This window comes from Pongo abelii, chromosome 11, assembly GCF_028885655.2.
Source record: "Pongo abelii isolate AG06213 chromosome 11, NHGRI_mPonAbe1-v2.0_pri, whole genome shotgun sequence".
Lineage (NCBI taxonomy): Eukaryota > Metazoa > Chordata > Mammalia > Primates > Hominidae > Pongo > Pongo abelii.
Window position 1 is genome coordinate 28,043,461 of NC_071996.2, and position 26,245 is coordinate 28,069,705.

Below are 26,245 nucleotides of genomic sequence, written 5' to 3' on the forward strand. Positions count from 1 at the left end.
ACCTGATTCTTTAACAATTACATAGAATGGAGGCCGCATATTTTTATAATACAATCCAGTCTTCCACCAATTGGAATTCATTCTTCACACTGCCTCCTAAAATAGAATTATTACATTCCTTTTTACTCTCTACAATCTGGACCCCAACAACCTTTACAGAGTTACGGAGGCAGTACAGTAGCCAAGGCTGGGTTCTAGGACTAAGCTGTCTGAGTTTGAAGCCCAGTCTCATTGTTCTGTGCCTTCATTTCTTCACTAGCCTGAATGCCTTATAGATCCTCAAAAGGATTAAATGAGGATGCTTTGCTAGAGTGAATACTTACTGCTGTACCTCCAGAACAATGTCTGGCACAGAAGCACTCAAGTATTAGCTATTATCATCACTGTAACTTCCCATAAATTCTATACTCTTTACTCAAACCTGATTCATCATTCCTGGACTACATCTTGCACTTAGCTACTTTAGAATTTTCTTTTCCTATAGGTCCCTGGGCCTGTAATGATTTATCCATTCAAAACTCCTCATTCTGTTTCACTGGAAACCTGATGCAAATGCCAAGAAGGCTTCTTAACTTCAACCACTTCTATTCTTCTTGCTTGCTGGATTTAGCACTTCATCAGTTATTTGTAAAACTGTTTATCTCCACAGTTTGAGTATAAATTTCTTGAAGCCAAGAACAGTATTTTGAGTATTTCTGCATCACCAGCTGTGCCAAGACATGCTTGGTATTCATTCAATCAAATAATATATATGGAGTGTCTGAGGATACAGAAGAAAACAAAATAAATGCTCTCCCTTAACAGAGCGTACATTCTGTTGAAAAACACAGATACTCTGACTTACCCAATAGGGTTATGTCCTGAGAAACCCATCGTAAGTCAAAAATGCACTTAATACTCTGATAAACCCATCATAAAGTTGAAAAATCCTAAGAATCATCATAAGGGACTGTCTGTATAGAGAGGACAAACAAACACATACTAAGATGAAAGGAGTGAGAAAAAATAAAGCAGGGTAAGGCAGACAGGAAATAAAAAGAAGACTGGGCAGGGGGTGGGGAACATGATTATTTCAGAGTGGTCAGGAAAGGCTTCTCCAATAAGAAACCTGATGGTGCCGGAATGAACCATAAGAGATTGAAGGGAGGAATACTCAGGAAGCAGTAAAAGTACAAACATCCTGAGAGAACATGCTTGGTATGTTTGAGCAAGTATAAGAAGATGAGTCTTTGGATGTAAGCAAGGTCAGGATTGGTAGAAGATAAAGGGAGGAAAAAGCATGTTTCTATCAACGTGAGGAGCTGAGGTTTTACTCTGAGACAAGGACACTGGCAGATATAAGCAGAGAAATGACATGATCTGCTGTTATCACTATAGCTGCTGAAAGGAGTACCAGACAGTAGAGGAGCAAGGGCAATGGCTAAGAGGCCAGGTAAGAGGGCAGGGCTGACAACAAACAGAAACAGGATGGGTGCAGTAAAGATGGTAACAAGCAGTAGACCTGGATACATTATGAAGACAGAACTGACAGAATTTACTGATTCTGAAAGACATCTGGAGTATGAGACAAAGAGGAGTCAAGATGACTATAAGGTGCTCTGGTCTAAGTCAGTGCTTCTCAAACTTCAGTATGCATTAGAATCTCCAGGAGGGCATGTGAAACAGATTGCTGGACCTCACTTCCAGTGTTTCTGATTCAGTAGGTCTAGAGTAGAGCCCAAGACACGCTTAGCAACACGAAAAAGAGAAATGCCACTTACAAAGCTACAAAAAGCACAAAGATGGAAAAAACTGCAGGGGTCAGAAGATATATGTGGTCCAATTTTGAACATATTAAATTCGGGATGCCCAATATCACCTCTGCAGTATTTTCTCCCAAATCCGTGGCCTCAAACCAATCATGTGAAAATACCACACAAACCCAAATCAAGGAACATTCTACAAGACATCTGGCCAACCATGAAAAACATGGAATGGCTGTCACAGGCTGAAGGGGACTAAATGTAACATGGGATCTCGGGTCAGATCCTGGAAAATTTGTGGAAAGACTAGTGAAACCTGAGTAAGGTCCAGTTTAGTTTGTGGTATTGTACCAATGTTAATTTCTTAGGTTTTGTTTGTTTGTTTCTTCTTAGGTTTTGACAATGTTTTGTCAAAACTAAGAAACAAACAAAATCTAAGAAATTAACATTGGTACAAGTTATGGAATGTATGTGGAATGTTAACAACAGGGGGCCGGGAGCGGTGGCTCACACCTGTAACCAGCACTTTGGGAGGCCAAGGCGGGCGGATCAGGATCACTTGAGGTCAGGAGTTCGAGACCAGCCTGGCCAACATGGTGAAGCCCCGTTTCTACTAAAAAATACAAAAATTAGCTGGACATGGTGGCACACTCCTGTAGTCCCAGCTACTCGGGAAGCTGAAGCTGGAGAATTGCTGAAACCCAGGAGGCGGAGGCTGCAGTAAGCAGAGATTGCGTCATTGCACTCCAGCCTCGGCAACAGAGTGAGACTTGGTCTCAAAAAAAAAAAAAAAAAAAAAAAATTAAGGGAAGGCAGGGCAAGAGGGTGCGGGAATTTCTGTACTATCCCTGAAACTGTTCTGTAAGCCGAACATTACCTCAAAATAAAGAATTTTTAAAATAAGATGCCTATATTAGATGCCTAAGTAGAGATGTCAGATAGGCAGTTGGATATGTAAGTGTGGAAATTTAAAAGTCCAGGGTGATGATATAAACTGAGAAATTGCCAGTGTGTATAGACAGCATTTAAAACCATAATGTTGGATGATATTACAAAGGGAATGAATTGTTACAGTAAAGTTCCTTAAACAGAGTTTAGGGGTTGGAGAGATAAGTAGGCATTAGCAAAGGGGATTAAAAACAATGGCTTGTTAGAAGACAATGGCGTGTTAGAAGGGAGGTTAGAAGACAATAAAAAATAGTGGCATCTCTAAGCCAGGTGATGACAATTTCGTGAAGAAGTGAGCGACTGTTCTGAATGCTAATTGAGCTGACTAAAAGATGGACTGTGGGATTAGAAATATGGAGGTCATTTGTGATCTAATAAAGCTATTTTGGTGAAGTAGCAGCATAACACTATTAGCTCAAGGCAGAGCCTTTATATGGATTAAAACAATGCTCCTCTTAAAAGACACTTCCATCTCTTGCAAAATTGTCAAATACACTAATTTTTTGGAACAAGACACTTAGTGCCATCTGCTGGAAAATTACTGTCATAAATTATGTGAACATCATTCTGCTAAATGTGGCACTCTTGTACAGTATGCAATCTGCACAATCATACCCAGTCCTTTGTGTCAGGGACAATGTTTGATTAGAATGGGTTCAAGAGATTAAGAGAAAGAAGAGATAACAACTATAGACAATTCTTACAAAGTTTTGCTACCAGTGAAACAAAAAAATGGAGGAATTGCCAAAAGAGGTAGATTCAAGGGATAGTTCTTTTTTAAATGATGTGAGCTATCTTAGGAAGTTTTTGTTCTGATGAGAATACTTCAGTAGAAAGGGAAAACTGATGCAGTAGAACAAAAGGGAGGATTGCTCAAATGATGGTCTTGAGTAACTTGAGGTAAGGATCTAAATGACTAGTGAGGACCTGGGCCTTAGAGTATGGATGGTTCACCTAGAGTAACAGCAGGGAAAGCAAGGAACAAATTCCCAAATGCAGGTAAGTTCCCTGATAAAATGGTAGGAGTATAGAGAAGACCTCTTCTGATTGCTTATGTTCTCAATAAAGTAGGAAGCAAGGTCATCAGCTGAGAACAAAGAGTAGGAAGGGAGGAAGTGGTTTGTAAGAGGAGAAAGTCAGCCCAGCATTGTAGGAGAACAAATAGATTAAGGAAATGTAATATGGTATCAGGGAGCATTGAAGGCTCACTTGAGCTTAGTGGTCAAAATTTCAAGACCATTCAAAAATTTTCTGTGTATTTCACATTCACCATCTATATGCAGAGTATACAGAGTTGGATTTAACCAGACGCATACAACAGGAAGAGGGTCAAGAAATTCAGGGGTATGTGGAAAGGCATAATTATAAGTGGCTGTGTATAAAGAAGACCCAATGAGGTACTCTGGTAGGTGTTCAACAAATGAGATGAATCAAAAAAAGAGATATCAATACAAGACTCCTGAAATCTTTCACTGCAACAAATGCCCCAGGCCTCCTTACCAAATGTGGATGACTCAGACTGATATTCAATGCCTTTACTACTCAAATATTTTAATGTTATTACTCCAACATGATTGTGAAATTTCAAAGTGATAACCTCGATATTCCAGAGAACCGAATCTTCCCAGGTCTTTCTAATTATCCAAGAGTTTTGCTGATGATGTCCCCAAAAAGATTTAATGCGAGTTATTAAACACAGGTCTTATCTCCAAACTTCTACAGAGTTTATAATTAAATAATTCCTGAAGCTATTGGCGGAGCTACAAATACAGTTTTGTAATAAGAAACTCTTCTCTGTTAATGGGTATAAATTCCAATGGTATTGTGCATCCTCTAATGTTTTCCACAATTTATCTGAATACTCCTCTAACTAGTTCCACAAGGTAAATCAAGCCAGCAATCATCTTCCTATTATCATAACCTCTTATTTTTCATTTTTTAACTCTACCCCTAATAAGTTAAAATATTTTGCATTTATTATTATCAATGATTAGTCAAATCTGTAGATGTGAGTTTTATTAAGGAATCTGCAATTTCTTACAAATCTTAATCATATACTGGATCTCAATTCTTTATTAAAAGTAGTTAAAAACAAAACAAATGAAACTTCCTTCAACAACAAAAAATGAGCTACAGCTGTCAAACCTGTTTTTATGAGGAGGTACATTATTACACCATTAAGGAAGTCTTCAGTTACAACCCTTGGAAAACATTGTTCTCTGAATCAGATATCTCTTTTCCATGCCAATATAAACACAATGCTGGCCAGCTGTCAGGAACAAAATGTAAAATGTTCACTCAAGCACCACCACCTAGAACTGAGGCCACAGCTTGTAACACAGAAGCTTAGGTAATTATCTAATAATAATAAAATTGTGAGAACAATTCCTTCAGGAAGAACAGGAACAATTGTTTTTCTACTTCAGTATAAAAATAACAATAAAAAAGCCAAAGTTATTTTCCTTTCACCAATTTCTTTTAAAATTTTCTCTTCTCTTCATTGTTGAACAAAGACACTAGGTATTTCCCTTCTCACCAGCCCAAAGTGCTCAAAGCAACTGAAGTGCATTACTACATTAGCAATTGTTGAGAATTGATGAAAGAAATGAGGTTCCTTGACATATTTTACACTGAAAGTGACATGCTTCATGTCCTAATTTCTACCCCACCAAGGTTAACGTTAATGGAACAAGATTCCATTCTCACAATGTTTTCATGTGACTAAAGTAAAAAATTTTACGAACAGAGGATGAGAAAATTTTATGTTCTGCAAAAGGGGGGTAGAGGAAGACTACCGTATCTAAATCCACATGACTCATAATATCTGGAAAGGATCTGACAAATCACATTTTATACATGGGGGTAGGGGAAGAGGCCGGCATGGAGAAGGAAGGAGACAAAGTTGTTTCCCCACCACAGAATTATCTCCAAATCCTAGCCCTTATGTAAAAGCATCTCACATACAAGCATTCACAACAATCCTGGAAAGCAAGATATAACTGATGATGTGGTATAACACATATTAAAATTCAGGAAGGAAGAATGTGGTGGGAAAGAGATAAAATGTTATTGAGACAAGATGATTTTGTTTTAGCAAATCCATAAGTCCTAATACCAACCATAAAAAATAGTAACTGTAATATTTTCAAACCAATATTCAAAGACTAACACTAAAATAACAGCCTCTCAAAGCAATGAACTATGGTTTAGAAATGAAGAGTGTGCCCTGACCAAAGACAGTACCACGACTCAAACAACTGTAGCTCCCACCACTGGGACATGATGCACTAATAGGGGACAACCACCTTCAAACTTGTTCAGTTTACGCTGGTGAATAAAAAGATCCAACCTGGCGATGTACCTTTTGAACAATGAACAACAACAAAAAGAAATTTTTAAAAAAAGATCCAACCAAGTGTTATAAATAACATTTTTTGGCCAACACTTTAAATAAACTCCCCTGCAAAAAAAAAAAAAGATGACTTGAATTATACTGGTATTACAATATTAGTGTTTGTATACTAGGTGCTTTTCAAAACAGACATATTATACACATAGAAGGACAAATAAAACTTATTTTTCTCTGTAAATTCATTTAAAAGTATATTATCTATGATTATCCTATCAAGGTCAGAAATGTTAGGTCTTACTCCAAGATAGGTAAACGCCTTTGAAATGCAACAAAAAGAAACAATGATCTTATGAGCTCATTTATGTTCATGCGTGAAAGTGTGAATGTCACTAGCTTTGCTGTGTTTCTACAAGTTTCCTTGACTGTAAAAAGTCAAAATATAAACAACCTAATTCAAGATGTTAAATTAGTTATGTTAAATAAAATTAGCCAAAGCACTGTAAATTAAATGACATAATACTTAAGTTCTGTGCTGATGACACCCTTTGATCAAAAGGATGGTGACACAGTAAGGTGCTTCTGGAGGTTATTACTTCTCTAATTCCGAATTTATAATCACTGACTCTTTAGGCATAATAAAATGTAGAGTGTTAAGTAGGTTAGTGACAATTTATTTAATTTAGGTTGAGCTACTTGTAAATACCTGATAGCTCTGGAAACAACATATATATCCATCTTGCAAATATCAGTAAAAAGAACAAGTATTTGCAATATCTGATATGAAATTCTGAAGCATATGGGAACTTCTATAAAATAGACAAGTTTAATTTTACTACCATCCAGCCTTAGCCCTTTACTTTCCTCATCCCTATTGCTGCCTCCATCCCTAACACCCCTTCAATCCAGTTTCTCTCATCAGGAATTCACAAATCAATTCTTTACAACAAGGTTTTCAACAAAAGAAAAACCATGATGTGAATCTTCCCTTAAATGTAACAGTACTGATTAACTCAAATTATAAATATAGAAATGGCCACTTTCAATATGAACTGAAGATCTTACTCTTCAATTACAATCTGCTAAGATATATATGGGGCATTATATGAGCATCTGTCCTGCAGATTAAGAATAATTTTAAAGTGAGTGAAGTCAAACCTTACAACTTCATTATGCCTCTTTGGTTTTTATTATAGAAACAGTACTTTTTTTAATGATATACATACCCATGAAATCTTTTCTTGAATGGCACAACCCAGAGCTTCTGTGCTTAAAATATTATAATCCAAATTCCTCTTTTAAGAAAAAAAATCAGCCATGACAATATTTAGCAATTATCATCTGAGCTATTTTAAGTAAAGTCTAAAACAACTATAAGGGCCATACATTAGTGGCCATTTTTAAGCTTGCTAAACGACGATGGGCTTATAGAGGTGGGAGCTGGGCTATTTAAGATACAGATCTATTTATATTTAGAGGATGTGCTAAATACTTTTGAGTGGCCATCCTCTTACACATAATTATACTGAACTCAGATTGAAACCTGCCTACAAATTTCATTCTTTAAATATTAGTCAGTTCTGCTTATTTAGGTCTTCTATGGACAAACTGCAACCAACCATTCAGTATTAAACCAATAGTCCAGTATTAAGCCCTCTGAAACCTTAATCTTTGTCTGGCAGGAAGGATTTGAGATATAAAACCAACGTCTGTGTGAGCAGGATGCATTAAATGAGTTAAGCTGTTCATAATGAAGCTTCATTATCTTGAAGCATTATAAACTCTTCGAAATATAAAATATCTATAAATTTCTATGTATATAGTTTAAAAGTTTGAAAATTTTTCTAAAATATAAAAGAAAACTAAAAAAAGACAGAAGAAATGCTTCCCTTAACATGTTTTCCTATCAGAAATGGACTTTTTTCCAGCTAATTCACTTCTATTAATTAAACCAAGGAGCCTGAAATTCTAAAGTTCAAAAAGGATCAAAAATAGTAATACAATCTAAAAATCATATGGTTTTGGCTTCAGAATTTTATTTTAAAGGTTATACAGGATCAGATTATGAGACTGTTGTAAACCTGGGTAATCTGTCAGGTGTATGAGATGAAAGAGAAAAGCCAGTAAAATGAAAAGACAAAGTAAATACGTTTTTCATTTTATATAACCATTCAGTAGTAATGTAACCATTCAGTTAACCACTGGTTAACTGTTATGTTAACTGAATGTTAATCAGTTAACCATTCAAAACTAACCATTCAGATTTCTCTATACATGAGCCACATTATTTATGTGATCTCTAAATCTTTTGGTAAGTTAAAATATTTGTGTTTATTAAAAAGTAAAAGTGTTTGTAATTAAAAATTACATTAATTAAAATCTTAGGCACTTAAATTAAGGCATGTGTCACTTTAGACATATTAAAATAGTGTGTAAGAACAAGTTTTTAATAAATATCTCAAAAGGCTGATATATTATGCCTGGACATGCTTCCACTGTCTTTTTAGTGTGTCTGATTCTTTTAACCTCGATCTCTTTGGATGGCATGTGGCGGGGGAATAATGGGCACCTTGTTCACAAACATGAACCTTCTCCTGAGATACAGTCTGGTGATGTGTGAACATACTAAGATCTGAAAACTCTTCCAAAATCACAATGGTATACACACTCTTTTCAATACAAACATTTGTCATTATCATTGATGGTATATGGCTTCTTCGATTCCTTGCCCCTTTCATGGAAGAATTCAATTACAAACAGCACTAAACAACTAGCGACTCACTGTAAATTCTCCCAAATACTCCTAATGCAATCAATCCTTTATAAACACCAGATAATGTATACCATCAACTTGCATGACAAAGAGTCCCAATGCCTAAGAGGCTCAACACTCATATCTCAGTCATGGCTGTATGGCCAGGAAAATGAACATCATGACGGATTCCTGCATTCTTCACATTGTGCTCATAAACAAAGTCAGTGTAGTTTCTATGTGCGGTCTGGGGTGAGGGCAAGGCCCTTGTGTTCCACTGGTTTCCACCACGTTGACAGCAGTCGCTGGCAGCAGAGAGCCTGGATGGTTGGGGAGTGGGAGGGGAGCACAGTTAGTCAATAGGAATAGGAGAAAATGGATGTGTAAGAGATAGTAAAGGTGAAAGGTAATGTGACTAGCATGCACCGCTGCTATGAGTAGTTACCAACATCTACTCCATGCAATGATAACATTCAAGAATAACAAAGTGGGGGAAATCCACAAAGTTACATGTAATGAAAAATACCAATATGGAAATACATGTAAGTAATCTGAGTCAGTTAAGTGAATTAAAGAAGAAATTTCTCAGAAAGCAAGACACTCTGTATCTGTCCCTGATGTTGTTACTAATATTAAAAGCAGAAATGTTGTTAGGGGTAATCAGAAGAAAAAAATATTCATAATCTACTTGCTTCAAATATTTGAAAAAAGAACTCTACATAAGGACAAAAGCATATATGGAAAAGGAAAACTTTGAAAATTCTTCCTCAAATTATGGGATTTCACAGAACTGAAATCCAGGAAACAAAATTCAGAAACAGCACTAAAAATAAAAAATCTACCTTCAGAGGCCATGTAATTTTACATCAATGTTCCCAATTAGCAATAGAGAATCATCGCTCCTTATATAATCAAAGTTCACAAGACCTCAAAATGAAATTCAACAGGTACAGATAATGTGATGAGATGATACACCCTCTCCAAGAAGTAGTTTAGTAAGCATATTAGGCACCTTTTATCACAGTGCTATAGAAAAGACCTATAGAATTCTAAGAGTGAAACATGCATAGACACAGTTCTTGGTTAGAATTGATCAGAGTCCTCCAGTAGAAAGAAAGCAAATCAAAGTCTTGTGACATGGCAGAAAGGGCAGCACATATTTAAAATAACTACAAAGGAAAATACCGCCCCAAATATAAAATATGTGCAAAAATACATTTTCAGTAAGTGTTATCTTTCTAACTCAACCAAAACATTAATCTTCACCTTTATCCCTTAGGGAAACTGAAAATAAATTAACTAAAATAATTTTTCAAAACAAAATTGGAAGGCTTTTTTATAACAAAATCATCTTTCTTTTAACTGAAATACAATTTGTTCATCAGACCTGGCTCACGGAAATCACAACCCTCAAGTTATGGTCTCTAAAAATTTAGAAAACTAAATTAGGTTTATGTTCTCCCCTACCAATGCAAGATTTTCTAAACACCATTCAGTTTTGTTTCTGTTGTTGCTTACAAATGATTTATGGGTTTACAATACATGAATTGTTTCTCAAAACGTGAAATTTTAAATACTTGATTATTCTAAGCCACTGATACGCCAAATCATTCACTCTAATAATGGTGTCATTTAAAAGATACCAGCAAAAAAATGCTGAAGACTTGAACAGGGAGTAGGTTTAGATTAAACTGGTTCAAAGTTATCTGCCAGAAATAGAATGGTCCATTATTCTGCCCAATTGTTCAAACATAGGAAGCATTTCCAAATTTTAACCACTTATCACTTTCTAAAGGAGGACTGCTTTATATTCTTTTGAAAGCATTAACAAGAATCAAAGCATGCAGAAAAAAGAATGAAATGCAGAACATATGTGAAATTAAGGCGGGAGAGTCCATTATCTCCAAAACATGCCAGCTCTATATTCAGTTCCATGCCCTTGTTGACCTACACTGAGGCTTATTATGTTATAAAGAGCACTACTTTACTCTATTTCAGCAAAGGAGGTCTCAGCACAACCACATAAAGAAAGGAGAACACACAGCTCCAAATTTTTCATTTTCCTTAAAATTTAATAAATTCAATGCTCTTTCTAAAGGATGCATCAAAGAAACCAAGTAGTACCTAACAAATAAAATCAAACAGATTTAAAAAAGATTCAGTGTCATAATATAGTATGCCAACTAATCAGACTCTCACTCCATATTAATGTAAAAGGCAAACAAATAAAAGACACTTCTTTTATAGCTGAAGTCTCAGTACTATTTTTCCTTGCAAACAGAACTTGGTGGTAACATCAATGAGATAAAACATAACTGCTTACAGGAGCTGTGTTTTCCATAAGAAATTGAAGAAACTTTCTAAAAATGACTTTCAAAAATAAATTTGACATTTATAAGCCTCGCTCTTTACACTTTTAAGTGTGTCCCCAGATGCACACAAATATACACAAAGTATCACCACCACACACCCATGTAGAAAGAAAATAAAAAGGAGAAAATGGGGCCGGGGGAGAAGGGAACTCAATCTTATAAACTTATCACAAGTTATTTGGAACTGAAGTAAAAATATGCCCAAATATCAAGAGCAAGGCACCTTGCAGTTAGTTAAGCCAAAATAACAGTGAAAAATAATCACATAGCAAAGACTGAAAATAATCACCAACCACTGTTGACCCACCACCATGAAGGAAGAACTGGCTGCACAGAAAGCTGACCAAAACCTTGAGATCACCACAGAAATGCATTAGATTTCAGGTACTAAACAAACTAAGAGCAAGAGAAAAAGAGAAAAATCCTATGAATTATCAAAATTCATTTCACAAACAGACAAATAACTTGAACAGGTGATACACCCAACATGACCACTGAATCAAATAATCCCTAAGGAGCCCCCACCAAGCCACATATATTTATTTGGGAAAGGATAAACTCAAGTGATTAACTCCAATAAGACACAAAGTATCCATATTTGTATATTTACTATTAATCTAAAAAAAGAACCTGGAAGTCTAAATAATTAAAGTATCTTTTTCCTGTCATCAGATTCTCTCTCAGTCTCCTTTGGGTATCTCATGCTTTATCAGATTTTAATCATGTTTTGCTTCTGACTTTACCCTTCGTCTTTAATGAGAAAAACACATTCAAAGTAGCATCATGTTGTGTGGAGTAACAAGTAGTGGATATACTTTCTTTACGGACCTGGGAAAATATTCTACTGTCTTTTTCAGCAGAGAATCATCCACCACTACCACATCAAGCTAATAAGGGCAGATTTATTTTAAATGTATTAATGTTTTGTTTCAAATAAATAATAAGTAAGGACAGCTGTCTGATGGTCTTCATTTAGACAACTGCACTCCCTTTATCACCAACATCCTTATTTTCCCCATCTCAATATGATTATTTAATAATATGCTTTCCAGCTCACAAATATGAATAATTTGCTTTCAATCATATTTAAAGTACTTTAAGATTATGGCTTGGAATTCCAAATACAATTAACTAGGCGATATTTTATTTTAGTTTAAGGAATTAACAAACCATTTCCCGTCATGCTGGTCTGTTCCAGGATTCTGTGGAAGATTCTCTATCTCCACTGGCACAGGAGCAGAGGAAATGGAAGGACTCACAAGCAGAGCAGATCTCATCCCCCAAGCCTTTGGACAAAAATTATAAAAATTATCTATTTTGCCTCGATAACAGATCTCTTCACCAACAAATACTAAAATGGAGTACTATTTACAAAGCCAACAATTAAAATGTATACAAATGCTTGAATTTTATATACACCTTAGAGATAATGAATGAAATATTAGTAGTCAGTTAAATTATGTTCTTGGATTCACAGAGACATAAAATGTTTTATAGAGCACCTGTTTCCTTTACAAAATCTTAGAGAATAAAATAACAGGAAGTTATTACTGAACCACTTAAGGGAAAAGGAAAAGAAAAGGCACATAATTTGTGCAGGGTTACATACACCACTATGAAAATCCAATCAATACTACTACTGTTACCATAATTAACGGGTGATCCAGTGTTTTAGAAGCTTAGTGTTGTCTTACCTGTTGGGAGCCATTACTTTGGGTCGAAACATTATTGTGAACACTGTAATGGGAAAAAAAAAATCAATTAAAAACGAAATTTCAGGACTTCATTTTGTAAGACAACACATACACTAATAAAATATTTATTTTAAAGATATTAACGTTTTGTTTCAAATAAAGAATAAAACTACTGCTAGTACCTAAAATAAGAATGTCAGATACCTGAAAACATTTGTTCTTATAGGCAAATAACTTGCTTTTCTACAGTCGCTCATTTGATGTTTCCATATAACTATAGTTTAATCATGCCTTAGAGGTATACTTCACAACTAATGTTTATTCATTGGACAACAGCTGTCAAGGATGGCCTAACAAAGAAAGCAACACAATTCCACATAAACTTATCTGTCACTTCTTTTGTATGTTCCTACCCTCAAGATTTTCCAGTGTCGGCAACGACTCAGCATTTTATAACTCAAAAGGCTTTAGTATAAAAGGTTTAGAAAGTTTGAAACTTCTGTGTGTACACCTTCCTCTCCAAATGACTTATAAATATGTTCTAAAATTTTCAGTTTAGGCCAGGCACGGTGGCTCACGCCTGTAATCCCAGCACTTTGGGAGGCTGAGGTGGGCAGATCACAAGGCCACGAGACTATCCTGGCTAACACGGTGAAACCCCATCTCTACTAAAAATACAAAACATTAGCCGGGTGTGGTGGCAGGCACCTGTAGTCCCAGCTACTAGGGAGGCTGAGGCAGGAGAATGGCGTGAACCCAGGAGGTGGAGCTTGCAGTGAGCTGAGATCGCACCACTGCACTCCAGCCTGGGCAACAGAGCAAGACTCCATCTCAAAAAAAAAAAAAAAAAAAAAATTCAGTTTAGTTTGTACCCATCCCCACCCCGCCATCCCCACAAAAAGCACTTGAAAAAACCCTCAACCTTAATACAAAAAAAAAAAAAAGAAACTATAGAACAGCAGAAAAAAATTCAATAAAATAAAAACTCAAAGATGAACTATAACTCACAACAAAATGAGAAAAAAAGTTTCCTAATGTCAGACATTCTAAAACAAGGATAAATGGTATCCCTGAAGTAAGAAACTCAACTAATGTAAAAAATAATTCAAAGATATAAAAAAATTCCTTGAAAGTGAGAAAATAATTGACAGATTTAATGACAGCACTGTGTTTCAGGAAAATGAGACAGAAAATGAAATGCAATCAATCCTTTATTGTTCAGCCACTAATCTTCAAGGATAAGGAAAGAATACTTCGGGTACCCCGAATAGATTTAAAAGCAAATCACTACCAATTATCAGGTTGGCAAAGACCTCCCATAGCAGTAATCAAGAATATTATTTTATAAACAGCCAACATGTCATTCTACTAAGAGGAAACAGGCAAAGCTCTCAAGCACAACCTCTGAATAGAGGATCCAGAAGCCCTTCTAACAAGGTGAGAGCAAAAAACCACTACCTGATAATGAAAGCCAACCAGTTAAGAACCTAAGAATGAAGAGAGGCCCTGCTAAAAAGCTGGGGAATGAAGAGTGAACATATTTTATATTCTATTTTTTTAAGAACTACAGATCAATTACAAGTTGAGTCACCATAACTTGCACTATCACTGTCTGGGTTCAAAGCCAAGCTGTGTCACTAGGTCTATTCTGTACACCTTGGGTTACTCATTTGCATGAGACTGTTAGAACGACTAAATGAGTTAATATTAGCGAAATACAAATAACAGTGATTACAACAACAACAAAATACCTTTCAAAGAGATACTATTGGTGAGGCGTGGTGGCTCATGCCTGTAATCCCAGCATTCTCAGGGGCCGAGCCGAGGCAGGAGGACTACCTGAGCCTAAGACTTTGAGACCAGCCTGGGCAACAGAGCCAGACCTCCAACTCTACAAAAAATTAAAAAATAGCTACGTGTGAGGGTGCGTGCCTGTAGTAGTCTCAGATACTTTGGAGGCTGAGGCAGGAGGACTGCTTGATCCCAGGAGGTTGAGGCTACAGTGAGCTATGATCATGCCACTGCATTGCAGCCTGGGTGACAGGGCAAGATCCTGTCTCAAAAAACAACAACAACAACAACAACCAAAAAAAAACCCCACCCCACCCCTCCAAAACACACAAACACACACACACACACACACACACACAAAACAAACAATTTAGTGCAGATCCACTGCCATGGCAATTTTAAAGACTATACCCATCAGGCACAATTTCTTTTTACTAACCATGTTGTTCTTCCTAGAATACCCATGATCCTAAGTCTTAATGAAATCTCACCCAGCCTGCTTGGTACAGAAGTTAGACCTACTAGTCCATGGTTCCTTGGTTATTCTCTGAAGCTTTTCCTTTAACTAGAAATAACTTTAGTAGGTGATCAATAAGAATAACATGAGAACAAAATACTTATAAGTGATGTTAATTGAATCATAGCTTCCCGTTTTAAATTGTTTGAAATACAGAAAGCATTATTTTCTGATAATTATATACCTTCTTTCACTTCCATGAATATGAAGGAATTACTGAATTATTTCTCATTACTAACCTAGTTCAAGCTTCCCTTTTTAAAGGACTACATACAATAACTGACCCTTTTTGCTTTTACATAGTATACCTTCTACTCATTTGATTTCCTCTACCATTTTTTCTTTTCCTCTTTCCTGTCTTCAAGACTGCATATTAAGCCTGTATAAGAAGTACTAGTAATTGAAATGTCAACTATCCTTTAAAACATCACCTCTTAAAATACTTCATAGTATTCATGACTCACAAGAATAGTTAAGAGCTAAAACAGTACAAGAAAAACGACTGACATCAGCCAATTAAAAAATCCGTTATTCAAATGGGCATTTTACAAAACTGCAGAATACAAGGTTGAGAAACTTTTCAGGTCAAATAGTTGTGTCTTTTCAAACAGTACTGTTTTCCATGGTTCAATGGAGCAAAACTGTTCATACAAACAGAACTGGACAGGCAAGAGTGAAAGGGCATACAACATGCCAGTCTGAGCTCAGGTTTTCTCAAGCACTGCGATGGGTAGTGCTCAATAACCTCCAGGAGAGTTGGGTCCCCCCCACATCTCATTTCTAAAAGCTTAGTCTAAAAAAAAAATCATTCCTTAAATATACCATTTCTGCTATGTTTTCCAGAGCCAAAAGCATCACTAATGAAGAGACACTAACATTTAGCCATTAAAGTTAAATTAATCATAATTCCAAAACAGGCACTATATATATTCATATTTTACCACAAATGTGTTTCAGAACATCTTAAAGAAAAACCTCCTATTTTGCAAATAAAAGCCTTAATTTTTCAACTACGTACCATTGCTGAATACTTTGTTTACATTTCTGCTAACTTTAGCAGGTACTCACTTTTTACTTTAAGCTCTAATATTCCATATCCCAGCCTCCTTTTCAGGAAAGCAAGACATAATCCATTAAATAAACAAAATAGCTTCAAAGGTAAGAAAAATCTCAAACATTACTCCATTTTTCTTTTTCTTTTTTTTATTTGAGATGGAGTCTCACTCTGTCACCCAGGCTAGAGTGCAGTGGTGCAATCTCGGCTCAGTGCAACCTCCGACTCCAGGGTTAAAGCAATTCTCCTGTCTCAGCCTCCAGAGCAGCTGGGATTACAAGCACACGCCACCACGCCGAGCTAATTTTTGTATTTTTAGTAGAGATGGGGTCTTGCAATGTTGGCCTGGCTGGTCTCAAACTCCTGACCTCAGGTGATCTGCCTGCCTTGGCCTCCCAAAGTGTTAGGATTACAGGCATGAGCCACTGCTCCCAGCCATTACTCTACTTTTCTGAAAAACATAGCTTATAAATAAATCCAAGAAAAATAAAAGTATACAGCACAGAAAAGGCACAAAGTGTTGTTTTTTTACCTAATAAAAATTTCACGGAGAGAATTTCACAGAAATTTCAGTTCCTCCCTGTTATATTTATTTATTTATTTTCAACAGCCTATTGACAGCTAAAGAAACTTGAGGGGAGTCCTTGTTCAGAAAGCGGAGTGCTATTATAGTCAATCACTAATCATGGACTGGCTTTAAACAGCTTTCAAATTGAAAAAAAAATGGGCATTTCAAGGTGAGGCTGATGATACTCAATATCAACTGAATATTCAATTTCTTTTGAAAAAGGTCTAGTGAGACACCTGCCATATAAGAGTACAGAGAAATTCAAAAATAAACTAGATTTGTGGGTATGGTCTGAATCTTATCTTTAACAGGCATTCTAGGAGACTCTAATACATACCAATTATTAAGCATTACATGAGACTACAGATATAGCCTCATTGTAATAAGTAATATTAAAATTAATGGAGCCGGCTGGGCGTGGTGGCTCACACCTGTAATCCTAGCACTTTGGGAGGCCAAGGCAGGCAGATCACTTGAGGTCAGGAGTTCGAAACCAGCCTGGCCAACATGGTGAAACCCTGTCTCTACTACAAATCCAAAAAATTAGGTGGGCATGGTGGTGCATGCCTGTAATCCCAGCTACTTGGGAGGCTGAGGCAGGAGAATCACTTGAACCTGGGAGGCAGAGGTTGCAGTGAGCCAAGATCACGCCACCGCACTCCAACCTGAGCAATAGAGCAAGACTCCGTCTCAAAAAAAATTAATTAATTAAATTTAATTAATAGAGCCATCAGAAGCAAGACCTTCAGAATGGTAATTTGAAAACAAAAGCAGATACTTTCTCCAGTGAAACAAACATTTAAGTGGTTTAAAAAAAAAAGATCAGTAAGCTTGAGGACAGGTCAAATGAGATTATGTAGTCTTAAAAAAAAAAAGGTATAAAGAGAAGCAAACAGACTCAGAGACCTGCAGGACACCATCAAATGTAACAACTTACATGTTAATGAGAATTCCAGAAGGAGAAGAGAAAGACAGCATAAAGAATATCTAGAGAAATAATGGGTAAAAACTTCCAGACTTGATGAAAAGGTTATATCATGGAAAAGCAACCATATGAAAACTGGACTGGCAATATTTACATCAAATAAAATCAACTTTAAAACAAAAGTTACTAGAGATAAAAAGGAACAGTCCATCAGGATAATATAACAATTAACAACACATACATACCTACCCCTAATCCACAACATACATGAAATAAAAACAGAAAGAACTGAAGGGAGAAATAGACAATAGTTGTAGACTACAATACTCCACTCTCAATAATGGATTAAATCTAGGCAAAAGATGAACAATGAAACAGAAGATCTGAACGCAATAAACTAACAGACATCTATAAAACACTCCACTCAGAAACAGCGAAATATATACTCTTCTTAAGTACACATAAACTATTTTCCTGGGTGACTCATATGGAGGGGCCATAAAAAAAGTCTCAATAAGTTTAAAGAGATTGAAATCACACAAAGTATGTCCTCTACCCATTATGGAATAAAATTAGAAAAAAATAAAATTTTGACATTCACAAATACATGGAAATTTAGCAACACACTCCTAAGTAATCAAACAAGTCAAAGAAGAAATCACAAGTTAGAAAATAATTTGAGGTAACCAAAAAACAAGAACACAACATAGCAAAACTTACTGAATTAAAGCAGTGCTTGAAAGGAAATTTAATATCTTTAAATGTTAAAAAATAAAGATCTCAGATAACCTAATCTTCCACCTTAAATACTAGAAAAACAGCAAACCAAACCTAAAGCAAGTGGAAGGAAAAAATATTATAGAGCAAAAATTAATGAAACAGAAAAACAGAAAAATCAATGAAACCAAAAGCTTTTCTATTTGAAAACGTCAACAAAATTGACAAACCTTTTGCTAGACTAGTCAAGAAAAAAAAAAACTCAAAATACTAAAAATCAGAAAGGAATGAGGAGATATTACTATGGAACTTTCAGAAATACAAAGGAAAAGGGAATACAAACTGTATCCCCACAAACTAGATACCATAGATAAAAGAGACATAACTCTAGAAAGACACAAACTCCCAAACTGAATCAAGAAGAAAAAGAGAATCTGGGAGGGCCTGGCGCTGTGGCTCACGCCTGTAATTCCAGCAAGATGGGAGGCAGAGGCAGGAGGATTGCTTGAGCCCAGGAGTTTGAGACCAGCCTGGGCAATACAGGGAGGCCCCATCTCTACAAAAAATTTAAAAATTAGCCAGGCATGATGGCAAGTGCCTGTAGTCCCAGCTACTTGGGAGGCAGAGGTGGGATGATCACTTGGGCCTAGGAGGGTGAGGCTGCAGTGAGCCATAAGCCATGCTCAAGCTGCTGTACTGCAGCCTGAGTGAAAGAGCTAGGCCCTGCACGCCCCCCACCCCTGCCCCAACAAAAAAAAAAGGGAAGAAAAGAAAATCTGAATAGATCTCTCGTAAGAATTTTTAAGCTTCATATAAAGAGAAAGATGGCTTTAATGGTGAATTCTACCATACATTTAAATGATTAATACCAATTATTTACAAATTCTTCCCAAGAAATAGATGAGGAGGGAACATATACAAACTTATTTTGTAAAGCCAGTATTACTCACCCTACATAAAAAACCAGACAATGACATTGTAAGAAAACTACAGGCCAATATTTCTGATGAATAGACACACAAATCCAAAAACATACTAGGCTAATGAAATCCAGCAAGATATAACATAAAGAAGGACTATACACCACAACCAAGTGGGATTTATCCCAGGAAGAAAATTGCTTATTTGCAAATCAACCTTTCTCCTTTGTGCTCCTTGTGTATAAGGATCATAATTTATCTTTAGATCCTCAGCCACTTGCCAATAACAAACGTATGTCATTCTCTTTATGAATGGCTCATCTGCCCCAACCCCATTCTTTACTTCCTTAAACTGCTTTAATTTTTCATCATGTCAATTTTATCTGGCATTACATGTTCATTTATTCCCTGACATATCCCTGGTGCCTTACGGACAACTTGACATTTTGATAGGTCTTAAATATTTGTTTAATGATAGCAACTACATACATCCCAAACATTCTATATCAATTCCTAAGTTGCAAAACATTACTTACCTAAGTTCTTCAGGTTTTGTAGCACATGCTAACAGAAGAAAAAAGATAACGCCTCATTAGTTTCACCTTACATGATAAACTGCTGCACTATTCAAAGCAAAATTTTAACTAATTGCTTTACAAGCTGTGTTTCACAACCATAAATTTATTTCTTTGAGAAAGGGTCTTTCATGTTTTTGTAGAGATAGGGGTGGGCCTCACTACTGTTGCCCAGGCTGGTCTCAAACTCCTAAGAGTTGAGCTTTTGGGCTCAAGCAATCCTCTCACCTTGGCCTCCCAAAGTGCTGGGATTAAAGGTGTGAGCCATCACATTTGGCCTCAACCATAAATCTAAAAACCTTCAATTCACCAAAGTGTTTTGGGATTCACACCATAGAGTCAACAATGACAATTATTTTCATTTTTCAAATAAAGCAATACAATGCATATATATCTCCTCCTTTTAAACAGAACCGATCTGTAAGCCTCCAGAGTGAGCAGACTGATTATGAATTATCATCAGTGGAAACCAAGAGGAAACTTAGGGTTTTAAAATCATCACAATTCACTTATAGCTGTATATTTAATTTACAGCCACACCAAAACTTATGAGTATAAATCATTTTTATAAAAAAGTCAATACTGCCAAACATCAGATCATTACAGTTGTTTTTGGACAACTGGTGATGACTCTGACAGTGGAAATACTTAAAATTAAATTTGCATTTTAATGCAAATTCATTTTAATGCAAATTCAGTTTAAAACCGAACACAAGGTTTAATTTATTTGTCAAGGTAAACCGTGCTTTTTCTTATATAATTGACCTTAATCAGCAAGTAACAATTATGAATTAGGAAATGTCTATGTATAACAATGATGAATATATTTTAAAATAGTATTTAATAGAATCCTTAATATTATAATACAATATGAAATAAATTTTACTTAAAAAACATTCATCACAAGACAATGTTTTGGCCAGGAATGCCTGTAATCCTTTTAGGATTTGGGAGGCCAAGGTGGACAGATCACTTGAGGTCAGGAGTTCAAGACCAGCCCAGCCAACAAGGCAAAACCCCATCTCTACTAAAAATACAAAAATGAGCCTGGAGTGGTGGCGCATGCCTGTAATCCCAGCTACTCAGGTGGCTGAGGCATGAGAATCACTTGAATCTGGGAGGTGGAGGTTGCAGTGAGCTGAGATCATGCCACTGCACTCCAACCTGAGCAACAGAGTGAGACTATCTCAAAATAAATAAATAAATAAAAATGTTTTTAAAAATTCCTAAGGGGATTAAGGGATGTTTTAGAATGAGATCTATAAGTCAAAAAGGGAGAGAATATGTTGCTCTACAGAAACAGTTTTGTATACAAAAACTGAACATAACCTCAGACTATCATTTGAATTGGGATTAACATAAAGTTTAATCTCTGCTAACAATACAGGCAATTTTTCTCTGTGTATCCCATGAAATTGATTCTGCCAGAAAAGTACTTTAGTTGACTGGAACAGACCTGAGGAGGAGATTCAGGTAACTTCCTCTTATGGAAACACCACCAACACATAATTAATTGTCAAGGAAAAATAATCCGTTGAAAGAGGGTTGCACTTCACCTTTCATTTGTAGAGTTCGTCTAGAATATCGTTTGCTGGGCCTTCTTTCAAAGGATGTTGATCTTCTTGCTTTATTGGTTTTTGTGGTCTGATACTCCGTTTTCCCACTAAATGAGGCATAACAGAAGTAAGGGAAATTTTAAGTCTACAGTAATAAAACACACACAAATAAGACAGTCTACATTCAGGTTCTCCTTAAAAGACTCATCCTAAACTTCATCGCACAGGAACAACTACTAATACTCTTGATCTCTCTCTTTACCATATGCTTCTTTCACTCTTTAGGCTTTTGTGAAAGATGCAACAGATTATGTTGGTTTTATTTTTCTCGTATGCATGCATACCACCTAAGTACACATTAAATAAGTTTGGAATATCTGTCCTTTTATGGAAACTCCCTCTCTTTCCCATCTACATTCCTCAGTGCAAAGTGTGTAATTAAAAGAATATTTTCAGTTACTTTTTCTAATTGTGATATTCACTTTTCAGTATAATTTTCCAGAAATGTTTTTTAAGACTATTGTCTTATTCTCCTTGATTTCCATTTAAATTCTGTTCAGAAAATGCCTCCTTACTTTTAATATAAGTAGAATAAAATACTACTTCTATTAACGCCACATAATCAACTGGCCCCTTTATTGGTACAATCCATTCCTTCTTTAACTGATTTCCATGGCATGCAGAAAACTCACAAGCAATAATCCACTCTCCAGTAAACCAAAACATTTCTAACTCATGACAACAAACAAGGAGTCATGAGAATAATGACCTTCAGGTTTATAAAGGACCACAAATGTTATCCAGACTAATATCCCATTCAGTACAAGAAACCCTCTTCTATATGGGTATCCAGTGGTGGGTGGAGAGTCCATAAACCTCTTGTTAAATAGATAAACTGGGAGTGGGTTAATATATAAAGTAAACATCCAGAGGGATATAAAAGCCATTATACAATTACTGTTTCCCATCTATTCAAGAAATTATAACCAATAACAATACCATTTTTCTATTTTATTTTGGCCAGTGGAAGACTCTGGCAAACCACTTTATTCCTCTCTACCTTAGTTACCATATCTGTAAAAAAGAGAAGGTTGGCCTAAATTTTTTGGCCTGTATGCAATGAAAGATAGATAAAACAGCTATTAAAATTAACCTATATCTAAATCGTGATCCTAGTCGAATAAATCCTGATCGATGAGAACTCTTTTGGACGGGGCCTCGAAGGCGGAAGAAAGCATGATGCTCCACAGCACATTTCCATAAATGTTTGCATGCTTTTGGATGATCCAGTCTAAAGACAAATGTATGTTCCTGTTCTTTGCCCTGAAAAAGAAAAGTATATATAAAAGGATGATTACTAGCTCAAACAGTCCTATCTCCTATTCTGAGATACAAACACATCCATGAATAAAGGATCTAGTATGCTCCCTGAAATTGACACTCTTTATAGTATCAACATAATAAAGGCAGAGTTGAAATCAAGTTGCTCATTTCATCAGCCAATACAAAATTATTCCTAGGAGTTATTCCCCTCTACTTACATGATCTCATTTGTCAGAGAGATATAAAATGAGATTTCATCTGCCATTATTTGGGATAACTGTATAATTATAATTTGAGGAATCATATCAGATCTGGCAGTATGTATCAACAGCCCTAAATATGCTCACATTTTTGTCCTAGTAATCTCACTCCCATGAGTCTAATTATAATAGTTAACATTCATATAGAAATTTTTCTAAGGATTTCACATAAATTATCTCAATGAGTAGATACTATCATTAGCCCCATTTCATAGATAAGGAAACTGAGGCTCAAAGAAATTAAGCCCAAAATCACAAAGCTATTAAGAAAGAAAACCAGAAATGAACTTAACCATTAGTCTTGCTCCAGAATCCACACACACCTCTAACAACTAAGTTATACTGCCTCTCTGGGGAAAATTATTTCCTAAACATCAAAAGTTATATATGAAGATGTATATTTCCTCAGTCTCATTTATAATAGTAAAACTTGGTACAAACCCTAAACGTCCAAAAAAAGAGAAATGGTCAAGTAAATAGTGGCATATGTAAAAAATTATACAGAGGGATAAATGAATAAATGATGAATGAATGAATGTGCTATTGTTTATTCATATTACACAATAGCATATATATATGTTAGATCTACATAGGTACACGTTTAGATAAAACAGGCAAGCTGCAAATATATATAATTATGCAAGTTTTTAAAACAATTCTAATATGTGTTAATATTTGGAAAAAGTTACAAAATACATATAATACCCTCCAATATTGGTGACCAGGTACCAGAAAAAAGGGGGTAGGTAGTCAGGGGGTTAGACTTTAGTTGGTATTATTTATTCATGCACATAATTGTATTTATCTTTCTCTAAAAGGGATCTGAAGCAAAATGTAAAAAATGTTAAATCTAGATCATGAATAAGATGGTTATCTATTTTATAATTTTTAGTACTTTTCAGGTTATTTAAAGACACTATTAAGACAGTAAAGATGGATATGCTAACTACCCTGATCTGATAATTACAAATTGTATACATGTATCAAAATATCATTCTGTATGCAATAAATATGTACAATTATTACATGTCATCTAAAAATAAAAGCAGTGGAAAAAGGGCAAAACAAGGAGTAGACAATACTTGCAACACTAATATCTGACAAAGAATTAATATCCAGAACACACAAGGAATTTTTTCAATGAATAAAAGGCACATGACCTAATAGAAAAATGAGCAAAAGATTTGAGTAAGCATTTCATAAAGAAGATATCCACATATCCAATAACTACATAAATAAGTACTAAATCAGAGTCGTCATTAGGGGAACACAAACTAAAACCACATTCTACTCCACAAGAATGGCTACAATGAAAAAGACAGAATTCCAAACATTAGCAAAAAAGAAAAAAAACACCAATAACATTGCTGGCGGGAGTATAAACTCATATTAAATACTTTGGAAAGAGGTTTGGCAGTACCTACAAAAGCTAAATATACATACACCTTAGTGTTCAGAGCAGCACTCTTTTTTATTTTTTAACTTTTATTTTGGGTTTGGGGTACAAGAGAAGGTTTGTTACATAGGTAAACACGTGTCATGGTGGTTTATTGCACATGTTATTTCATCACCCAGGTATTAAGTCCAGTTATCTTTCAGTTAATTATCTTTTCTACTCTTCTCCCTCCTCCCACCCTCTCCACTCAAGTAGATCCCAGTGTCTGTTGTTGCCTTCTTTGTGTTCATAAGTTCTTATCATTTAGCTCCCACTTGTAAGTGAGAACATGTAGTATTTGGTTTTCTGTTCTTGCATTACTCTGCTAAGGATAATATCCTCCAGCTCCATCCATGGTCCCGCAAAAAAGATCTCATTCTTTTTTATGGCTGCATAGTATCTCATTGTGTGTTTAAAATGGGAAAAGTATAGCAGTCAAATTACTGAGCAGAGGAAAATGAAAGAACTGGATTAAAAAAAAATCTTTTCATCGTTATAAAAATGTTTAAACAAACAGAAAAACTGAATACCCATATACATAGTGTCTAGATTCAACAACTGTTAACATTTTGCTCAAATTGCTTTTATCTATATCCGTATGCATATGTTAAAATTTATTAATTTGCATAAAGTAAAATTCTTCTTGCCTTTTCTAAAGTATCATATAAATGCAGTCATTCAATACATAATTTTTTAAATCTGGCTTCTTGCATTAAAAACAATGCATGTGAGTTGCATCCATGCATGTATCAATTAAGAACTACACTGTAACTGATACAAAGGTAATCTTTAATTCAAAAGGCTTTATTATTATTAGGTAGATCTTTTTGATCAGTTAATAAAGAGATAAAGTTGGTCTGCCACAGTGGCTTACTCCTGTAATCTCAACATGTTGAGAAGCCAAGATGGGAGGATTACTTAAGGCCAGGAGTTTGAGAGCAACCTTGGCAACATACTGAGATCCCCTGTCTCTACAAATAAATGAAAAAATTAGCCAGGCGTGGTGGCATGTGCCTGCAGTCCCAGCTACTCAGGAGGCTGAGTGAGCGGGAGGATCACTTGAGCCCAGAAGGTCAAGGTTACAGTGAGCTATGATAGTGCCACTGCACTCCAGCCTGGGTGACTGGCTGGGTCACTTAAATGTAATTTTTTATACACCTCAGATATATGATCAATGAAGAAACAAGAAGACACTTTTATATTATTTTTTCATCCTAAGGGCAGAAAACCATATTTTTAGCATGGTATGACCCAAGTAAGGAAATTATTTAAAGCATTAATTATACTGTCTGCATTCTGTGGCTCTTTAAAACAATGACGTACATTCCCTCTTTCAGAGAAATACGTTACCACATAATACAGTCACTGTTAAATTAAACAAGTAATATAATATAATTTCATTCCTACCTGATCATCATCTTCTACAACCACCAAGGTTAATTTATTCTTCTTAAAATCCAATCTGGTTATCTTTGGCCTATAATATAATAAGAGAATAAAAGCCAAATTACAAACAAATGTTCTCTAAATATGAAAAAATTGTTATTTCAAATACATTTAACCATCTAACTCCTGAATTAAAAATTGACAGGAGGGTAAACATTACTTGCAATGCCCATGAAAAGACAGGAAACAGAAAAACACAGCACATATTTCAAAAGCAACATCTCTGACAAAATTGAGGCTGCACATATCAGACATTAAAAATGTTAACACAAACGAAATCTATGTATTTGATAGGTCTCGA

At 35.5% G+C, this 26,245-nt stretch overlaps 1 protein-coding gene across 5 annotated transcripts in view; it reads right to left on the reverse strand.

Moving 5' to 3' along the window:
* Positions 1–26,245, reverse strand: part of EPB41L5 (erythrocyte membrane protein band 4.1 like 5) — a 181,006-nt gene that overhangs the window by 80,824 nt on the left and 73,937 nt on the right. For 4 of the 5 annotated variants that reach the window (XM_063712728.1, XM_024243166.3, XM_024243164.3 and 1 more), the window contains 6 exons: positions 25,906–25,975; positions 22,634–22,803; positions 21,481–21,587; positions 19,886–19,913; positions 12,858–12,900; positions 12,334–12,449 (listed from right to left, as the gene is read on the reverse strand). In XM_063712728.1, coding sequence (XP_063568798.1) covers positions 12,334–12,449; positions 12,858–12,900; positions 19,886–19,913; positions 21,481–21,587; positions 22,634–22,803; positions 25,906–25,975 — 534 coding nt within the window. Of the gene's footprint in view, positions 1–4,691; positions 9,112–12,333; positions 12,450–12,857; positions 12,901–19,885; positions 19,914–21,480; positions 21,588–22,633; positions 22,804–25,905; positions 25,976–26,245 lie in introns of those variants that run through there. The other variant, XM_024243168.3, reaches the window with a different exon arrangement.